General features: G+C 36.2%; 1 protein-coding gene across 3 annotated transcripts in view; it reads right to left on the bottom strand.

The window, feature by feature from the left end:
- The window catches only part of LOC148943625 (uncharacterized), a 105820-nt gene that overhangs the window by 57506 nt on the left and 25970 nt on the right, over nucleotides 1-22344 (bottom strand). For 2 of the 3 annotated variants that reach the window (XM_089100982.1, XM_089100984.1), the window contains exons 5-13: nucleotides 20559-21369; nucleotides 19224-19397; nucleotides 17035-17233; nucleotides 14758-14883; nucleotides 13341-13403; nucleotides 12535-12647; nucleotides 8889-9078; nucleotides 5675-5760; nucleotides 2531-2681 (exon numbers count right to left, since the gene is read on the bottom strand). In XM_089100982.1, coding sequence (XP_088957108.1) covers nucleotides 2531-2681; nucleotides 5675-5760; nucleotides 8889-9078; nucleotides 12535-12647; nucleotides 13341-13403; nucleotides 14758-14883; nucleotides 17035-17233; nucleotides 19224-19397; nucleotides 20559-21369 — 1913 coding nt within the window. The remainder of the gene's footprint in view (nucleotides 1-2530; nucleotides 2682-5674; nucleotides 5761-8888; nucleotides 9079-12534; nucleotides 12648-13340; nucleotides 13404-14757; nucleotides 14884-17034; nucleotides 17234-19223; nucleotides 19398-20558; nucleotides 21370-22344) is intronic. The other variant, XM_089100983.1, reaches the window with a different exon arrangement.

The raw sequence follows: 22344 nt of genomic DNA, 5'->3' as shown, positions 1-22344 counted from the left end.
AATTTGAATTTGGGAACAGTATATAGTAACGGTAAAGTCCGTAAATATCTAAACACTATGCTAGGTTATGGGTTCAAACCTACTATTAATACAAGTACAAGGATGATCCATTATTCAGCAGCATTGATACATTGATTGATTATATTTTTCTACATACTAGATATAGTGCTATCGTGTGTAATATTTTGGATCATTATGGTATAATGATATCTATACCTTCTCTTACCCCCCACCCCAAGAAAAAGGAACAAAAGTTAGAGCATTCAGAAGTGTTGAAAAAGGGTACGAGTCTTATTAATATATTGAAGCTAATAAAAGAGCTTCGAGATAAAAATTTTCACTTTTTAGATCATAATGAAATGAAAGTAAATGATAAGTTTTCAAATTGGTATTCAATGGTTAAGGGTGTGATAGTTGCTTGTTGTCAACCTATGAAGAAAAGAAGATTCTATGAAACGCCGAAGAAGACCTGGGTTACGAAGAGTATTCGAGTTACGTTAGCCAAGAAACGGTTAGATTCATCGGTTACACAACATGCTAGTGATGGATAATTTACTCAGTTTATGCCTGACAGTGGTGATGTATCAATTGAGAAACTTACAAACATTTATTTTTTTAGATATGATTATGGCACTGTTGGCCATGTAATTTTATTGTGGAAGTTAGAAAACTGTAAAATTGACCGGAAAGGTACTACTGAAGCTATTTGAATCCTTTTTAGGAGGTAGGACCTAGTATACAGAAATGTCTGATGCTAAGTCGAGTGAAAGAGTAGTTGAATTTGGTGTACCACAGGGTTCTGGTCTAGGTCTACTTTTATTCTTAGAATACATTAATGATTTAAGTTTTTCTGCCGTTAATTTGGCATATAATACCAGGGTTTATATTCTAGTTCTAATTACAAAGTTATTCTTCCCAGTTTTGCTGATGATACCCATTTTACTATGGCAGCGAAGACTTCAGCTTATTGAAAATCAATAATAATAAAAAAGCTATTGTTTTGTACAAATAAGTGGATGAGAGTAAATAAACTGGTGTTAAATCATAATAAATTAAGTTTTCTCATGTATGGTAGATCTTCTACCTATTACCCATGGATTTCTGATATACAAATAAACAATTATGCATCCAAGCGTACCAGTAACCTACGATACTTGCTGTTAATGTTGACGAATGCCTAAGTTCTAAAAATCATACATCGTTTATTAGCTGTAATATTGCAAAAAGTGCTGGAATAATTGGAAAGCTAAAAAATTTTTCTCGAATTCTGTGATAAAATCAGTTTATTTTTATTTAATCAACCCGTGTTATATATGGTCGATCCGTATTTGTTTAGTCGACCCATGGTACTTATTTTGTAGTCGACCCGTGGATATATGGCTTAATAGGTTTTCGGTTTGTTTGAAGCAATAATGTGTGGTGTCTAAAATTGCACTGCGAGTGTTGACTGGGGACAATAAAAGAACACAATTTGGATCTCAATATATACAGTTAAATATTATCCCTCTGTCAGATCTGGGAAAATTTTGCCATGCATTACTCATGCTTCAGTAATATTCCAAGTTGGTTCTTAAGTGTTTTCTTAAATTTATTTATTTCCGGTGATGAATTACACAACTATCCTTCACGATATGCTAAAAATGAGAGGTCATCTCAATTTACTAGTACTATATCTTTATTTTTAACACATCATATTGGACCAAATGTTCAAATACTTTGCCTGAATCTTTAAAAAGGTCGGCGAATGTGTGTGATTTCTGTAAAGATCTTTTGTCTCAGGTTTTATTGTTTTTGAAGTGTAGGTAAAATGAAATTAATTTGCTCTCAAGTTCCCAATTATAAAAGCTCTGTTTATGTTAGATTAAAACAGGGGTTTTGGGTGTGCTGATAAATGGAATGAATTGTTGGCGGGAAGGGCTGTTGCGACCAGGAGCCGGTTAAGGGAAGGATTTCTTCTCTTTCCCTCTCTTCTCTTTCTTAATTTTTTCTTTATTTAATGATATTATATATGCTTAAGGGGTTGATAGAATAGAATATATTTGCGCCTAAGGCCATGGCAAAAAATATAAAACAAACAACAATTACACAGAAATTAAAAAAATCCTAACATAATCCTGTAGAAATCAAGCTCTATGATCCATCGTGAGACAAAGGAATCGTGCCAAACTTCCGACACCTATAAAACATTCATCCACACACACTCAACTACCACTCAAAGTTTAAATCCTCCCTACCAAACACTTCAATTCTCCAATCATTCAGCTCTTCATATTCACACATCAAGAAAGCCAAAGCTTAAGAGGGATTAAGGATTTTTATTTTGATGTTGTTTGAATAATGTATCTAATCTATATAATAGTATTTAATCTTATCATAATTTTGCAAGTCATCCGTATGTCGGTTTCAAGATCTCTTTATTCGCATTTTGTTCTTCGAAAAAGAGTTGTTGGTAACCCTGCATTAAGACAAATAAAAGGGATAGCATATTAATTATAGGGATAATACTAGGGACAAACATGATGGGACTTACCTTATGAGAGGCCCTGGAAAACAATGTAAGGTGTCAAAATCTGGCAGTGAACGCTCGACCAATTCTTTATCCAGTAACCACACTTGGGGCTGTAAGTTCAAAGTTCTCGAACCTGATACTGCTAAAGTAGCCAAAATTTGGCTTACAGAAACTGGAAATGGAAATAAATTACAATGTAATAGAGTAAGAAGAAAAGGAAGCCAACAGTACAGTAAAATTCACATTATCAAAGAAAGAAAGAAAGAAAGAGGGAGAGAGAGAGAGAGAGAGAGAGAGAGATAGAGAGAGAGAGAGAGAGAGAGCGAGAGAGAGAGAGAGAGAGAGAGAGAGAGAGAGAGAGAGAGAGAGAGAGGGAGAGAGAGAGCGATAGTTGTACGAGGATTCAATTTTCCGGACAGTTGCATGAATGAGGGTTGTGCTGTTCCGCTGAATGGAGTTGAGTTGCATGGGGGTTCAGTTGCACCTGGGCTCAGATGCAATTTCAATTACACGGATTCAGCTGCACGGGTTCAGTTACACGAAGGTTCAGTTGCGCTCGAACCTAGTTCCACGGTTATATTCTTAACCTTAAAATCTACAAATTTTTTCAAGTAGTAGAAAAAGGAATTTCAAGAGTATTTGGAGATAAAGATTATACTGTAAAAGTTTGTTTGTCTTTTACACTGGTTTATCAATTGTAATCAATGTTCACCCTTCATAGTTACAAAGTTTAAATACATATTTCGCAACTATTCAAGAACCTCTTAGGACCTATTATAACGCAATCAAAGAGAATATGTAGCTTACAAGAGTAGGAACTGGCGCTTGTGCCAACAGAAAAATCACCAGCATCATCTAGAATTTCTTGGTGTTTCTTAGGGCAATAATCCCTGTTTCTAAAAAACACATTTGCAAAGTACGACAAAAAATTCCAAGAGACGTCAAACACTAGATGGTGTTAGCAATTTTTCAACACTAGCGACAGTCGCCAATCTTATAAGCATTTTATTCTCTTTGAACTCTATAGTACCATTTCTCGCTTCTAATATTTAATCGTGAGACTACACCTTACTCTCCTAAGGAGCCAATAGTACCAATATTAGCTCCAAATATGTAGTTAGATTCAACACAGTGGCAAGTAAAAGCAAATATAAAAATAGTATCATTAAATCTAATGAGACAAATTATTAATGCAGTACCAACGAAAATCAACAGGCATACAAAATTTCAGACCAAATGGACCATGGGAACAGGGCAAAATATTGATTAGAATATTTGTTTAAGATACCATCTTCGGCCAAAAAAGATAAAATTAAATTACAGCATTTAAAAGTCATCTGTGCGACAGACCCTAAAGTATGGGTAACTTAAATCAAGAACAAAATTTAGCGTTTGGTGTACCTTGGCAATTTTTCAGAGTCATAAAAAGGTAAATCAATATAGTAAGTGTAAATAGTAATAAGTAAATGATCTCAGTTTCTGGAAAAAAAAACAACAAAAAAATACCATTACGAAGCTTGAAAAAAAGCAAGAAGCCCCAAAAGCTAGATGGCGCTAGTGTTTTTTTTTAATGCTAATACCAGTTTTTACTCTTATAAGATACCCAAACTCTTTGCTACAGACAATAGAGCTTCAGAGTTGAGCCAGAAAAGTATAAAACGAGCTTAAAGAGGTCTAATTAAGCAAGGTATGTCCCAGTTGCTAAGTTTATTTGAACATTTATTCATTCTTGAATAGCTAGGTATAACGAATAAATTAATAAAAATAACCAAATTGAAAGCACAACATGCAAATAAAAGGTGTTCTGAGTCTGGCTATATAGTCCGAATCATGAAGTCTGTACTAATTCAAAAAGGAAAAGATCAGGGTTGTTATCGACTAAGTCTTTAAAGTGGGAGTTGGGAGTGGAAGTTAGTACACTTAGTAGTATGTACAAATAAACAAATTACCACTTAAAATGAAGAAATAGCCTTAACACTAATACAACATTACTTACGAAATACAAATAGACAAATACCCAGAGTACTGCAAATTAATCTAAGCAAGAACCTACGTTTGGTCCCTAGATTATATAAGTCGGAGCCAGAAATAATCATTGCGGTATATTTACCAACCATGCTACACTGATTCTACAGCAATTAACTTTAGTCGGAAAAACCTTCGGCGAAATTCATTACTGATCGATGATCTTAAAAAAATAGAGGAAGAAGTGATCAGGCAGAGCGTTGCCATTGAAGGCAAAAAAATCAACGTTTTTAAAGAGAAACTACCATTTTTAAAAAAAAATCACTAAAACACAAATTAGCGGTGAAAAAATTTAGTATACCGAATACGTCCATATCTATCAAGTAAAGCAATCAAGATTTTGTATATCTGCCCGTTCGTATATACATAAAAAATTGATGAATGAGAAGCTAAAGGAAGAATTCACTGATCATCACTCAGTCGTCATTTCTGTTTCATGGAAGAAAAAAGGGAAGATTTCTCGGGAACGTGAAACAGGGCGTTACTTATGTCTATAGCTTTTCCTGCTTCTTCTTGAACTGATAACTTTAAGAGTAAACATGACTTTTCAACTGATTCTCGAATTGAAAGCAAAAAATTACACTAACTTATGAACTGAAAGGATAAATGGCAAACTCAAATTTTTGGACTGACAACAGGACATAATGACTTCATTTAATTATGCAAACAAATGCTTAGATTGTGAGAGTATTAATCGTTTATCTTCTTAAGCTTCTTGAATTTCCATTTTCTCGCCTTCAAGACAAGTGTATTAGGTATGGCCCATGGTACATCCGTCACAAACCTATGCACCTGCATAAGGGAAGGAACGGTGCTGGGGTTCAACTTGTTTCTTAGAGGGCTCTTAATGAACTTGAGTAGAGAAAAATTTTCTCTCAGCAGAGGCAATGAAGTGGGGAAGGGACATCAATACTGCGCAACTACAAAAAGTTGTAGCGTAAACGTAGTAAAATCACCAGTTTTTTAGGTAGAATCACCAAAAACCATCAAGCGGAAGAAAATCACAAAAACTGGCGATAAATCACCAATAATTGCAACAATGCACTAGGGAGAAATCCTGCTAACATACCTGAATTTGAAATGAGAAAAAAAGGGTCAAGTTGAGACTAACCAAGGAAAAGAAAAGAGCCAAGAACTTACCTCTACAGTGAGGAGTCGTCATGCGTCTGTCTTCAGAAACATTTGTCCCACTAATATCTTGAGCCGAGTTGGCCAAAGAGGGCATACTGAAATAAAAACCATTTAGAATGGGAGAGGGTATGTCTTTCAGCTGTATACTGCTTTTTATAAGCTTTGTGGGCCTAAGTCAAAGAGTAAAAAAAATCCATAAATGACGCTTCTCTAAATCTCTTGATGATCAGTTCTTCCCTTGCAGGTCTGCATACCACACGACCTGCAAAATTCATGTATCCACGGATAAAACCTGGTAAAACCTTTCGGATGAAAACTTGTTCAATCTTGAAAGTGATTTCCCTACGGACATTTATTTAAGGTTCTTATTCTTTTTTCAGAACCGGATTATCTTTAAGACCTTTTTTAAAGTGAGGAATTTCATTGGGAGTATTTGTTTTTACTCACTGTAGCCGGTACGTGGTTGCCAGCAGGTTTTTTTTCAATAAAAGGAAGTCATGTTTGGTCTTGGTTGTCTTATCAGCTAGGAGCTTCGTTTGCTCCTAGGGATTGTTTGCTAAGGCAAGATATCAAAATTTTGCTTAGGTTATCCTCTGGAAACGACACGCGTAACTGAGTAAATCAGAAGACAATATGCGTGTCTGCCATTTCCCATGAACTGCTGGGGAGTTTAAGTTGAAACATCCAAAGATTGTTGGATGTCAATTGGGCCTCAAATTCTGAATTAAGGAAGGGAGCAGAGGCAAATCGAAAGACTCTATAGGTATCCAATTATCGAAGTAACTACTACTACTATTACTAACAACTCACTGCAGAAACAAGCCTCCTGAGGCCAACACAGCTACGCACGCTCCTCCTCCATCCCAATCTATTCAAACCCTCTCTTTTTAAATCCTCCCAAGAAGTTTCCGTTTCCTTTAAATATTTCCTTATGACGTCCTCCCACCCCAGACGAGGACGACCTGCTTTCCGTTTAGCCCTAGATGGTTGGTCGAAAAGAACAATCTTCGGTAATCTGTCATCCTTCATCCGCACAACGTGCCCTAGCCATCTCAACTTTTCTTTCATTATAGCCCTAGAGAGTGGTATTGGACCACATTTTTCATACAGCCTATTGTTTGAAATACGGTCAATCAGTCGGGTGCCCAGAAAAATTCTTAAGCAATTTCTCTGGAAAACATCTTGCAAATCTTCATCCGCTTTTCGAAGCGCCCATGCTTCAGAGCCATATTTGACTACTGTCATCACTGTAGCCTCGTAATATTCTATTCTTGGTTTGCAGACTAATCTTCCTATTTTTCCAAACGTTTTTTAACTGTGAAAAAAAAAAAAAAAACACCTTGAGCCTTGGCTATTCTACTTTTAACATCTTCACTGCTCCCACCATCTTTACTAATAATACTACCAAGGTAAGTGAAGCTGCCCACCTGATCAATCGTTTCATTACCCAGCGTCACTTTTTCATCTTCACTTATTTTCATCTTCACTATTCCTAGCCTTATTCCTATCGAAATAAGAAGAGCCAAATCACTCTTATTTGCAAAACGCCAAAACACAAAAGAAGAATTAAAAGAAATAACATATAAAAGAAACTATAGGATAAATAAAAAATAAAAATGTTTTTATCAATTGAAAGTACAGAGTGGCATTAGCACTTAAAATAGACAGAAATGATTGAGAGTATAAGGGAAACCACCCCCTACCCAACACCTCAACCGTTACACTAAAGCTTTTTAGTGTTTTTAAAAAGCTTATTATTCCAATCCAAAAGCCCTTGTATTTCGACAGGCCTTCTTAATTAGGATAAAATTTCAAAATAGCAGTTCTGTTGAAAAAATTCTTAATAGTATTTTTATTACAGCATGTTGGGTGGACGGAGAGGGGCTTTTTTGTTCCTGTGGATTGAAATTCTGTGAGACTTTAATCTCTACATGGCTGAAGCCATCGCAACCCCTACAATAGCCTTTTCTGATGCTTAAATGCACTGTGTACATATGGTTACATCCATTGAAACATCGTATATAAATAGGAAAAGAGAAGTATTACCATTTAAAATCGCTGAAAACAAGGCTCAGGGTAAAATTTGCTGCTCCCCCCCCCAGTAAATTTCCCGGCAAAGCTTATGATGGCCCGTCTAACCTTTTAAATATCTGTACCGGTAGACCTGAGAATCCAACATTTTATGTTACATAGAAAAAGGTTGTCGCAATAGAGGGAGCACTATTAGCTCCCTCCCTCCCTCAGTCACTAATAATAAAGTCGAAAACCAGAAATATTCCCGGAAATCAGGATGGATTAGATACCAATTTCTAGCTTCAACAATATAAATGTAAGGATTAGGAGTTATCATTCCGCAGCACCCTTATTCAGGGTTAGTGTAAATGAAGGGAGATGAGAGATTAATTCCTACCCCCCTCCCCCATATCTCTTCCATAACTTATCTAAAGGCTCGTAGAGATTTACACAATTTGAGCATTGAAATGCGCTCTTTTAGGCATCTGGCACCCTTCCGCCAACACAATGAACCACCAAACCTTCTTTATAGTAGCTGATGTACGTTTTTATTTGTTATTTCTATTTGTCTTAACCTCTAGCTGCTCAGTTATATATGTCGGGATAATTTTCCGGGAGGGGGATACGCTGGACCTCCCCCACACCCATGCCTGGTGGCAGAATAAGGTTTTATTTCCTGAGAGTTTTCCCGTAATTGTTTCTAAAAGCCAAATTTTAAGTTTTATGCAACACAGCAAAAATTGCATTACAAAATATTTATCAGAAAAAAAGATACCCTTGTAGAAGTCACCGACGTTTGTGTTTTGTTTCTCAATTATTTTTCTTCGTCCCACGTTCTTTTGTCGTGTGTCATGTTTAGCCAGTACAGACTCAGAACGTATTTAAGGTTGAACTTGTAATTGAAAAGATTTTCCCTATTCCCAAGTGTTCCCGATTAATAGGATTAACACGCTGTTCCCGAAGGAATGAGGATGACTGATTCTTTGACAATACTAGTAATGCTCAAAAAATCCTCAAATCTGATGAGCCTCAATTAACCACATCTACGGTGTAAGAAGTAAAAGAAAAAAACAATGGAAGTAGGTTTATAAAGCCTGAGGGAAAGAAAAAGAAGTTTTTTATTTAAAGCATTCAACAACAAAGGTGATGACATCTTTTATGGTAAGTATGGCAGAATAACTGAATACATAGAGATAAAAAAGAAGCTTACGTCTCACGCCTAGAAACATCTTCAGCCGAAGTTCTCGAACTTGATTCAGCCTCTTTATGAGCGGGGGATGGGGAGACTACAGAATGAGGCGTGATGGTCTGACGGGCCGCCATTGCCTGGTAGGCTAGATTCTGATTATACCAAGCACGCACCATTTCTGGGTTCCAGCCAGAGTAATATGGAAAATTATCTGCAAAGATTAAACATAAATGAGAAGAAACAGAAATAATGCTACTTATTCGGTTGGAGGATAGCTCAGTTATGGCTTTATCTTGATGTTTTCAGAATAAAGCGACAGAGTAAGATACGACAAAATAATACAATATAATGAACGGCTTAACAGAATATAAATATTATATAATACAATTTAATTAATTATGTGAATGTGAATTAATTATGTGAATGTGAACAATTTAATTAATTATGTGAACGACAATGTGAATCCTTTTTTTCGAATCCAACTAATTAAAAAAAAATTATTATATTATTTTAGTACTTTATTTTTGACACATAATTGCTTTATTTATGTTTTTATTTATAATTAAAACAATTGTTTATTTATTTTTACTTTATTTTACTATATCTAGTTTTTTTTATTTAATTTTGCATTATTTTGCTTTGTTTTTCCTTTATTTTTTATAAAGTCTTTTAAACTCAGTTTTCCAGCCGGAGAAACGAGTTTTCTAACTTTTATCAGAAATAGAAATGAACCAAATACTTGTCTGCATGAAAGACTTCTTTTCACTGTTACCACAAATAACTATTCGTGGCTTTTACGGGTCTATGCGTTTACCCGCGTAAAATCCCTCCCCCATATTCCCCCTGGATAAATTTGGATGTTCATTAGAAGGGAAATTAAAACTTCTACTCACCTGTTTAAGACAGAGGCAATGCTATAGCATTGCCTATAGTAAAGAGCCACAAAGGTTCAATGTATTATTATTCTATTTTTTCCCAGAGGTACTTCATGTGGAAGAGGTGGTTGCATAAAATTTGGAGGGGGCTCATTCAATTTCAAATTAAAGGTTCTAGTGCCCTTTTTAAAGTTAAAAATGAATGGAGGGCAACAAGCCACCCCCACCGCTATTTCCCAAACGCATCCGAACAACATTTTGAAATAGTCATTCTGTTCAAAATTGTCCCAGGTCAAATAACCATGCCTCCAGGTTTAAAAACCACCCTTCAAGCCATTGGGGCAAGGGCTGTAAGCTATGCAAGTTGCCTGTTGTTGAGATGTAAGGTTTTCATTTAGTTGTAAATGAAAACCTTAGGGGTCATTTACAAATCCAATAGAAGAGATCATTTAAGTTGTAAATCCAAAGTTCCAGTGCCCTTCCAAAAGGATCGGAACCAACGACCCTCCTTCTACACCCTTTTTCACCCAAATGAATCCGATCAAAATTCTGAGATAGTCAAATTATTCAAACTAGACCAAAGATTAATAACTATGCCTCCAGGGTTGACACCCCCCCCCTCGCGAAGCCCCCAGTGCAAAGGGTGTAAGCTAAGAAAGTTGCTCATTGTTGACATATAAGGTTTTTTCTTAAGAAAAGAGGGCATGTTTGATCCTGGATCCTCTAAAAAGGCTTAGAGTATTGCTGATTCGATCGGATACTAAGAGTTATAGTCCTTTTTTATAAGCCAAAAGTGATTGGAAATCAACCAGCCCCTGTCATAAAACTGTTTTTGATATCTGGTCCTTTTGTTACCCCCTAAAGACATCTGATCAACATTTTGAGGTACCTATTTTGTACTTTCGCTATGGCTGCTCAATTTTGCATGTGGGAGAATTTTCGATGGGGGGGGGGGGTATCTTCCGCAGGGATGAATTTCGCGGGGGGGGGGGGGACACTGGCTGTCGGCTTTCACACGTATTCCTTTGAAAAATTGAAGGACACAGACATTAATATTTGAAAGGAAGCACAATGTTCCATTACATGTGTTTAGTCTACGCCCAAAATTGTCGTCGATAAATCACAGTCGAAATTTTCCTGAGATAATTACGCATGCTTTATCGGATTTATTTCTTATTTATTGGGTTTTGTTAAAAAAAAAAAAATCGTTTGCTTACCCCCCTCCTCTCCCGAGGTCCAATAATCATTGAATCTGCCCTAAAACTAACACACTTTTTATCGGAATTTATGAAATATGATTTTTTTTCTTCTTAGTCTTACCAACTACTCGCTACACACCAACCTAGACACTTCGTCCATGACGTGGAATATTACCACTGGAACACGATTCAACTACTGTCACAAGTTAAAAAGTCAATATTTATTCATGATAGCCAATAATTGTGGAGCTAAGAGTTAACAAATCCTTTGAAACCGTCAGGTAATGTCTTTCGACATCTGATAGGGTCACTTAGAGACTGACTTCTATCAATTTTGAAAGTGGGAAATTTTGGGAGAAAACAATGTCTAAAGATAATTCTAACTTGTCCCTTAATACAAGCAATCTAATCATGTTTTTATTGTTTTTACTCTTTATCATCACTATAGTTGATTTGGAAGACAAGGGAATATACCATTCGCCGTCCTCAACTGTAGCTGATACATCACGCATACGCACACATACATAGAAACAAAAGAGGAAGACAAAGGAGAAGTCTTAACATGGAAGAAAGCAAGGACGAAACTTCAGTCAGGTGCTAAACTTTTTAAATTATATAGGCGCCATTTGCAACAACAAGGGCTGTGAGAGACTGATTTTTAATAAAAGCGCCATTTCTATTACAGTCTTTGCGGTTTCATCAACAATGATGATTTGCCAAAGGTCCTGGTAGTTTCCTCATTTCATTTCCAGCTTTTGCTGCACTTTGGCTTTAACGCTTCAAGCAAGGGATTTTAAAGGATTCCCTCTGTTGGAAGGCCATTCCAAATGGTGAGGGATTGTCAGGCAAAACTCATTTTTAAGTGTTCCTGACGGAGTGTAACCTATTCAAGGTAGGCCTGCTGGGCTGTGTTTTGCGAGTTGCCCTTAAAGGCTCTTTCAGGAACGAGCTTTGCTAACTCTTGTGATGGAGGGGAATGCATGTATTTGTAAAAGACAGACACAGATGCCACGTTGAAAAGATCTTGGATCGACTGCAAGGCTTTTGCATCAGGTTTTCTAGATGTTGCTGCTAAATTTTGAGCACGTTTGAGAGAAGCAATATGGCTTATTTGGAGCATTAGCAAAAAGATGATATGAATTTTCCATGGTTGGTCTAATGTACGACGTAAGCAGAGGCAAGATGAACTCGTCAGGATTGGGACTTTTGCATCTTTGAATAACTCCTTGAGCTTCCTGGAGCAGGAGAATCTCACTTGGCTAGGATCTTAAGTCCCCTTGAAATCTGAAGAAAATTGGACTCCAAAAGGGCGTACTGTATTCATTTGTTTCATTAATTCCGTTTTTAACACATATTTTTAAGCTAATAGTTTTATTAGTGAAATTTATGTCAGAAAGGGAAGACTAATCTATTCATTTGAACATTAAAACAGATATGAATAGTCCCGGCCTTCCAAAATCTATTTGGATTATCCCTGTGAAATTTTCAAATAATCAAGAGTCAAAAAGTATTTACATTGAAAAGTTACAAGATGTTTCACACACTCTATAAAGCGACTTACACGAATCTTGTTAAATAAATGCAAGAACTTACAGTCATACTGATTAGGGATTCTTGTGGCTTCCCGGTAATAGCCGTAACGGGGATCGTACTGAGGTTCTCTGTCTCTGTATCTTCGACTTTCTTCTCTTCCTTGATCTCTCCTTCTGAAAAAAATTTAATTCAGAATGTGAAAAAATAAAACGACAATTGTCTAAATAATTTACCATAATCTACTCAATTAAATTTACACGAATCAGCAAAGATTTATTTCAGGCTAAACTATAAATTTCTTTCTTAGACACCCCAATAGCAAACCCTCTCGAACGGCAATCTATGGTTGGCTGGTGCGATACTAATCAGCACTGTTTGGTTTATGGTACATATTTGACGAGGGAGGGGGGGGGTAAAATGCGACAAATGATAGATATTTTGGTCTGAATTTGCCAAATTTTTCAAGAGCACTTTGAATCGAAGAATTCACTCCTCTATTCTCTTCTTTGCGCTATGTCCATGGCATAAATTTTTCTGTTTGCCAAAGCAAACACGTACGCTGATTATCTTTCTCGGGGAGGGGGGGGGGGGGAGACACCATAAGAAAATCAAACAAAAAATTTAGCAGGTTAGCTCTGTAACTTATTCGACAACTAATCTACACCGCTTAAAGTGGATCTTTCTAACCTCTGGCGTCATTTACATCTCTTTAAAAGCTAAGGATAAGTAATCAGATTTGTCGGACAAGAAATCTTGGGATGCTCGAACTCACTATATTTTGTGTAACCCGTTATTTGCAACAAATATTCACAAGAAGCATGTAGCTTCATTTTCTTCCTATATTTCAAATATAGGAAACATTTTACCTGTCATTCATTCTCTCTCGTTCTGAATATCGACTTCTCTCGTGATCCATAGGGTGTCTAGCCCTGAAAATTAAGAATATTTAACCGAAACCCAAGATGACTCAACGGAAAACGTAGTCCAGTAAAACTACGAAAAAAAGCTAAGTCTAGGTATTTTAGCAATATTTTCGTCACTAAAATATTCAGAAAAAAATTGCTTAATAACATATCCAAATCGGCCATGCAGAAATACTTAGTACCCCATTTCTCCATTTTTTCATAAAACCAAAGTCCTGTGGTGGCGAAGTGGGTTTGATCTCAGCTTGTACTACGGGGCCTAGAGTGCGAAATCAGCTGTAGTTACACACTGCCGGGCCGATGCAAGGACCTGAGTAGTCAAGAAGCGTCGTTAATCAAAAAAAAAAAAAAAAAAAAAAAAAAAAAAAAAAAAAAGCACCTGAGATCAGACACTTACTACTACACTAATTTCACAAATTACGCTAAATTTTTTCATTATTAGACTGCAACCTGTCCAACATTAACGCTACGATCCAACCCCAAAGAGAAGATGTTTGGGCGGCGGCGCACATGCGGGAGGACTGGCAGCTCTTTGTGGATACCCTGGGTGCCTCTGGAGGCACACGAGGATCTAAGGTCTAAGATAATGTATTACACTGCCAAGAGATGCTAAAAGCTAGATGGCACAGGTGTTTCTTTTTGTCGATACCAACACCAGTTGCCACTTTTATAAGTTATTCATACTCTTTGTTGCTGAATAAGGCAAAGATTAATGCCACGAGGAGTTCAAGATTTCTCAGAATTGCTTGTCTAACCGAAGCTAGAAACCAGAAGCGCGAGAATACTGGTTCAGCAACACTAAAAACCCTGGGTTTGCATGAAAGTAGGCCCTTATGCATGAAAACGTTCAAGTTTTGCTCTTCGATGGGTAATTTTCAGTGATGTATTTTTTCATATTAAACTGATTTTATTTTATAACCCGCTGTGTTCATAAATGACAAACAGAATGAAAAAAAATATAAAAAAAGGTAGAAAACGACAAATAGAACAGAAAAACGAGATTCGTAGCATAATCCATGCACCACTGTAACGCAGTTCCGAGCACTGGTGGGCAAGCACTTCATAGAGCGTAAGTCGTTATACGTGAACTATAAAAACTATTTTCTTATCTATCTTAAAAAAAAATTCTTTCCCAAATTATATTACAAAGTAACTATTACAAAATAACCCCCCAAAAATGTTGTCTCTGTCTATTTGAGATTAGCGATATCATATATTTGATATCTAACTAAGCCAAGATTTTTCGGAATTAACATAAGAAAATCCATGTCCTATATATAACCAAATAAATTAGTTTCCGCTAAAATAATCGAACAAGCGGTAGCAAGAGAAAATTGTTTATAAAATGTCAATGACCAACCTGCGTCGACTACTAGCGAACGTATCTGACTCCGATAATTCACTGGCTGATTCATACCTGGCATAATCATCAGCTCCACGCAAAAGGGAGTTTCTGCTTGGCGGGTACAGTTCATCATGTTGATACCTGATAGGATGTATATAAAATAATAACCATGCACGACAGAACATAAACAAGCAAAATAAACAGAATCAGAGCATGCCCACTCTAACGCTTGCTTTATTTATAATGTATCGTTCTAATAGAAGGGACAGGTTTTGGGGAAGAGGCCAAGTTTAACTTTGAGATAAACTGAAAGATGGCCCATCCCAACAGATGGAGCTTAAAAAAATCTAAACTCACAAATTTCTACTTCCAGTATATTATGATTCAAAACAAGTTCCAGGTTACTAGAAAAGAAAAGAAGAAAAAAACAGTTCATATGAGTCATGAGTTGCTATATGCATCATGCTTGCTAAATTCAAAAATATGTTATTATAAAAGAATGCTATTGGGTTATATATTCGTCTAAGATATTTCTTGCCAATAAAGATTATGCAGAAAGACTGATAGTTCAATAGAGCTTAAAAGAAAACTAGAAAGAGAAATGAGCACGATCAATATTTTGAATTTGGTTTATATTATTAGCTTAATGATTTTGCCCTGTGATGCTACAATATGTTTTCTCATGACCCGACTCAAGCTTCCTCTCTTATCCCTTCTCATGCTCTTTACTTTGGAGATAATAGGAAAGTTTGGGATACTGATAACGAGCCTCAAATTTGCAACTTTGACGAAAAAGCTAGCTTTGTGATGCTATAACCTAATTAATAACCTAGGTTTCATTTTTATGTTATTTCATCGATAGTACAAATTTAGAACAAAAGAATTAGCCTACTTTTCATTAAATTTTATGTTCAATCCAAAAATAGCTACAATGTTAAAGCTACAAAAAGTTACAAGTGGTTCAACACACGATTTACAAGTGGTTGCACATACAAGTTACGCTGTGCCTCCAATTAAATAAAACAACGGCCGAACGTCTGTATTTGTATGTATGTTACCGTGAATGTTCACAAATTGATGAATATCGACATTCACCAGTGAATATCCGAAATACCATTTTTCTCGTCGGATTTAGTCAGCGTTACCAGTCAACTTTTTCAATTTAGTGCAAGGTTTAATGATGACAGGTTAGGTTAGATTAGGTTTGGTTAGCTTAGGTTTTTAACGCATTTCTGATATTTAGAGCCAGATTTAACAAGACATTACCTAGTATAACCTAACCTAATCTTAACTAACTAACCTGACCTACTTAAATTTTACCATCATAGCCTGCATAAGACTGAAAAAAGCTAACTCGAAAAGCTAATTGAATCCAAGCAGAAAAAAGGAATTTTGGACATTCAACTGTGAATGAGATTTTGGACATTCACGGTAACATGTACACTTGGTTGAAATCTAATAATAAATAAGCAGGAAGACTCTTCATTCACGAGCATTCAATTTTTCTGCTCAGCCAGGACATAACCTGCTTACTGTTTGAGGTTGAATCTGATCTATAGTCACAGTAACCGATCAGAAATGATATTTAACTAACGCCAAGATTAGCCTAACGCCAAACCCATTCATAAAAAAATCTATACTTTGGGACTAGCTAGAACTAGAACTGACACCAAACTTTTTTCAACCCTTTTGACATTAGCTACGGCCGACAAAATCAGAGCTTCATTATTGACCCATCTTGTAGAAAAAATTGCATATGATGTAAAAATTTGGTGAAAAGCCCGTGGCAGCACAGGAAACTGCTCTCTGCTTGGCAACACGGAGTTCGGGGCTTAATCCCAGTTACCACAAAGCTTAGAATTGCATAGAAATTATGCATTGGCAAATAAGCAAATACGATTAACATATGCAGAAAATCGTCTATTAACAAGTCAGAACCCCCGAATTAGATGCGCTATTACGAATGACCAAATGATAGCTAAATCTTTGCTTTAGCTGAATTTCACTGAGACTTGGCCTTTAGCTCAAGCATGTTTTGCTAAATTTGTTATTATACAAAACCATAGCACGGCCTTTTCACGGCAAAAAAAACATTCCTCGGAGATTTCCCTGAGGAAAAATTAATGCATGACCTTGAATCTAAGAAAAAAAATACTAGAGAGAAAAGGATATATGAATTGAAAGGAACCACAAAAAGGAGCAAAGCTTACATAACTAGCAAAAACTTTCTATGGAAAAGAATTGGGGAAAAGCTTGCACACGATTGAAAGCCATAAAAGTAGGAACACTTACCTCCTATCCAAATCCCGTCTATGAGTTCTTCTATCATCAGGCAGATAGCGACTATCCTCATCACTGTCATCTGGATAGCGTCGTCTGCTATCTCGGTAGTACCTTTCATCAGGATATCGACCATGCTGTGAATCATGTCTTGGACGACGAGATCCACGATCTTCAGGTTCATAGCTTCTTCTGTCATCCGTCTTTTCTTCTGAAAGAAAAAGGAATTGAATGACTCGGTCTCAAAATCTATAGAGAAAAAACACAGGAAAACGACCAAGAATGTACATTGGTCATTTTGATTATAAAGTAGGCTTATTGACAGTGTGTTTACAATAAATAATGGTATGTGTTTAGCTCGTATGTAATACTATAAAGGTCTGGTTCTGTGTTAGAAGTCAATCTGACTTCTAACACAGGCTCAAGATTCCCTGACCCAATCAGTTTTCGCAATTTTGGGTTATTTTTTCTTTTCTCTTTTGTAAATGAGAGATAGGTTCTAAATGAACTTATAAAGTCAAGAGTCAATCAAGCAGTATGTAGCTGAAACCTAAGGTAGAATTACTAATTTTAACTCTTGACAACCAAATTATATTGTTTCACAAACAAGCATGATCTTGAAACATAGTAGGAATGGTGTTCTTAAAGCTGTGCTTGCATCAATGATATTTTAATTTATAAATTAGGAGATCCAATTTCATTGTGGTGTTTCTCCCACACCAACGACAAGGGCTACAGTATATTTCCAGGTGTTTGAAGGATAACAAGCAAAACAAAGTATATACTATGGATTGTATTTGTTTTACATATATTTTCTTGTAGGCCTTTTACATCGGCAAACCGCACTGTCAAGTCTCAATTGGGTTGTAAATTTTCCGCTCCACGGATAATTGAGATCACAAAAATACTGCTCCACTTACAATTGGGATCGCGAGCTCATATATCCCGACAGGGAATTCAAAGATTAATTCAACAACTAAGCTTGAAAAGAAACATGTGTGAAAATTGGTTTATTTATTTTGCCCGGTCAGGGGTCAGGTTTATAAACTCTGTTGTTCCACAGCTGTTGTTCGTTGACCCAGTTTTATAAACCAATTTTATAAACTTCTTTGTTTCACCTGGTAATTATCAATCCCGTTTTCAAAACCTGGTTTGTCTGTGGAAAACGCCTTATATTCTATTCGTGTTATACGTGTGATGATTGTTTACCTGCTCAAGTAAAACAATGTCTCTTCTTTATTAACTGGTATCTATCCAGGTTTTAACCCTATGGTTGATCCCCCGCAGCTTTGAAGTGAACTATTAGTAGTATGTCATCTCCGGGTAAAACTTTGCCCAATTTCTCGATTTTTGTCTTTGCATTTGGGTATAGACAGTGCCCGAGTAACCTTTAGTAAGAGCTAAATCATTAAAAGATCTAAAGCCAAACCGGCCTACCAAGAGAAAATATGGAAAGAAATTTTGTATTGTTGTTCAGAGGACAGTTTTGTCTTTTATTGTTTACTCTACTTCCGTGGTTAGTGTCATGGAGAGCAACTGTGTATATTTGGTTTTATTCATTATTATTATTTACCATTTTTATTATTATTTTCTTTATACTCTTCTTTGACTCAAAATTTTCATTTTTTATACACTATTGTTTTTTCTTTCTTCTCCATGCTGAGGGCGCAATGCCATACAAGGACACAACAATATTTCTTTTCCAAAACCAACGAGCAGTGCCGGAAATGAAAAGAATAATTGGGGAAATAAAGCGATGGTAGGGACTGCTGAGACACTTTCTAGATCAAGGATCTTCAAGATCTGAAGGAGCTACTTGGTAACAACTATTGAAACATGGTTGTTGCAAGTTGAACTCCCACTTTAAGACCATTGACACCCTGACGGAAGCAAGACGCAACTAAACTATAGAAAAATCATTATCAAATAGGCTACTACGAATACAGCTTCGTAAAAGAACGTCTTAAAAAAATTAATAAAAACAAGAAGGTGCATAAGCCCATACCCGGATAACTTTTCGGAAGAAAGAGATAAGAGTCATAAAAAGAAACGGCCAATTTGAAATTGATTGGGATTCATGTAATATGTATGCTTTCACACTTAGCGACGAAAAAGGTCCCATGAAAACATGCAACACGGGCCATTTTGCACTTATTTTACCCAAGGAAAGAGCGAAATTACAAAGATTGGTCGCTACTTACTTCTTAATGATAAATCTTGCTCCGATCCAACCATCCCACTTCGAGTGGACTGGGGCCTTGAAGGCCGTTCAATCTTTTGACTAGACATGTTCTTATCTTCAGTAATGGAATGCTCTGTTTCATAACCAGGTACTACTCTTGCTGAATCCTCAAGTTGATGTGTTGGGGTGGACCCTATATAAAACAATCATAAATTAAAAACAAAAATTTCAGCTTTTCATCCTTAAGAAGGTCAGCTAGAAAAGTGAAATATTGTCGACTCATCACGCTGCCAAGAATTAAGCAAACTTTAAGGTACGCCATAGGAGCATTAAAACAGATAGGCCTAAGAGAAGGAAATCATGTTCTTCGCTGAGAAAAAAACAGCTGTAACAATCTAATGTTATCATTAATTCATTAAGTAAACAAAATCAATAATTATTATCAATTTTTATTATAAATTATTATTATTATAATTATTATTAATTATAGTATTATACAAAACCATTAATTTAGCAATAAAATATATTATTCATTTTGCGAAATAGAGTCTTCTTACGTCTCATAAAAAAAATACAAATAAAATATTAAATAAAGTACTTCTGAGGATGAAGCTTTCACTCCAGAATCCAAAAGTTAAATTTGCAGATTCTCATTAATAATTTTTTGAGGTCTTTATCATGGCTCAAAGAATGAAAACTTAAGGCACAAAAGCTAATTTTAAAATAGTCAGGAAATCTATTATTCACAAGAGAAACTTTTTAATATAATTACACAGAAATTAAAAGCAATGAAGATTATGAAAGTATTTTTGGGTCAGCACAAAAAGTTACATTAAAAGAGCAACGAAATTTAATTGTCCCAAAACTTGCTTTATTAATTATTCATTCTTATTTAAAGATTTTCCTATAATTTTTATTCTCATAACTTTTAGAAAGCCGTTTTCATTTCATTTCTTTTTTTAATCATCATTCAGCAAAAAACATTGTCACTGAAAATGGCCAGCGAGTACTTGGCAGGAATTCTCATGAAAAAATATTCTACCTTTCTCATAAAGGTTAATAGTAATTCTTTCTTTATTAGTTTGAACAACCTGGACAATCGTGGAAACTTCTATGCATCAGAGTTTAAGATACTAATGTTACTGTTAATGCAATTATTTTATTTACTAGGATTTTTTTTTTGTCACACCGATTCATTCTTGTAAAAAAATGGAGCTTCTTTTAAAGCTTTGAAAAAGAAACTGGCAGAGCTAAAATGAAAAGGGAAGTAGAATGAATAACAGAGTAAAATAAAGTTTCAAAACAGACACATAAAAAAAAGAGTAAAGTAAAGTTTAAAGCAAATTAAACTTACCTTGATGACGTCGTTGCTCATTTGCGTATACTGCGGTACCTCTTGGAAGAGACGGTCCAGCAATTGCACTCGAGTTAAATAGGGTGTCTTCTGCTCTTGGAAGAGCTCCATTGTTTCTTTGTTCTGGTGTTGAATGCAAGGGATAGTTAGATTGCTGAGCAGGACGAGTCAGATATGCAACTCCTTCCGGGTCTGGATGAGGCCCAAGTTTCTGGGGTAAATTCCTGGGCGGCACCTTAGATCTATTTCTTCCTAGTAGTGGTGCAGCAGGAGAGGTAGCTGCACCTTCCGGGCCATGCAAGCTGCGAATGTCGTGTCGACCTTGAGGATTATTAACAACGACATCTAGATCTGACTGCCGAAGTTGAGAGTCAACTAAAACGTCTGCAGCTGATGAGGGTCGAATGTTTTGGGTTCTAGCTTCAGGTTGCGCAGGCAACCGATCATCCTGTACGTATTCAACAGCTCCTTCAGGCGGTTGTTCCAGCCTTTGGGAAATTTGCACTGGTATTGACGCTGGAACTTGGGACAATTCAACTCCACTCATTCCAGGGACCATCCTCTGGGAACTAGGAGGAAGATCTCTGCTAAATGCTCCCTCATGAATGGACCCTTCTGGGTAATTTGGTCGTAATACAGCAGGGATTAATTCTGCAGATCGAGATGGAGCGTAAGGGGTGGGGGCAGGAGATGGTCGGCTGGCAGCGCTGGATGGTCTCGATAATCTTGTTTGGTGATTAAGACTGGATGGTTGACCATAAGCAGCTTGGCGAGGTTGAAAAGAATCTGTGCTTGCGCTATCTGCTTCATCCTGCAAAGCAATTATCAGTAAAGATACGGCGAATTAAAATACCCACTAGCTGAAATAGCAAGAGGTACAAATAATTCGTTGTAATTTTGACTATTTGGCCGAGGAAAATCCTCATTATAAAGCGATAACTAAAGAAAGAATACGAAAAAATTATTCAAACATCAATATCTGATATCAGAAAAAGGTTATGAAAGATTTTTTATGTTCAAGACAGAAAGTTATCATATCGTCGCCTGAAAGCGGTTTTGCCGAAAATAGCAATTTTTTGCGAAACTGAGTTACAAACGCTATCTTGTGTAAAAAAAAATTCTCTTTCGAATGATCTAATTGACATTGCTGTAAGACGTCTCTAAATGCCTGTGTTTTGCAGTTCTCCTTTGCCGAATCGCATATTTTTCGATTTCTTTAAAGCGGTTTTGTCGAACCACGTACGGGATTATAGCATGGTCCGTTTTGCCGAAAGTTGCTGATTTGCTGAATGCGACGATAAGCAGAAGACGATCTTTCTTATCTTAGTGAACAAGATGAACTTATTGAGCTTAGTGATGCGATGTTTGTGAAGAAAAAAAGGTGGCTGAAAAACGGTACTGAATTATCTGAGGAGGTCAAAACCTCTCATGCAAAACATGTGAAAGGAAAACTAGAAATCAAAGAAGAAAGGGGTAAAAACAGGGCTTCAGATGACTCCTTATTGTGTTTTGATATGGAAAAAGTTTTTCTTTTCCAAAAGGGGATGTTTCGTTTTTTTTTACAGAAGGAAGATCCCTTACTTTAACTTAACTGCTATTCTTACCTTTCGCAGACATACAGGAGAGCTATTCAAGAAAGTGGTCTTTGTGCTATCCTTGATAAGGTTTTTACTACCTATCCTGACATCAGAAACTTGATTGCATGGTCGAATTCATGTGTTTAATTGTCCAGTTAATTGTCAAAACTAAAATTTATCTATCAGATGAAATATGTTTTGCCGAAAGT

Source organism: Artemia sp. Qi Xiang Cuo, chromosome 15 (genome assembly GCF_049724085.1).
Source record: "Artemia sp. Qi Xiang Cuo chromosome 15, ASM4972408v1, whole genome shotgun sequence".
Taxonomy (NCBI): Eukaryota; Metazoa; Arthropoda; class Branchiopoda; order Anostraca; family Artemiidae; genus Artemia; species Artemia sp. Qi Xiang Cuo.
This window is presented reverse-complemented; position numbering and strand designations above follow the sequence as displayed.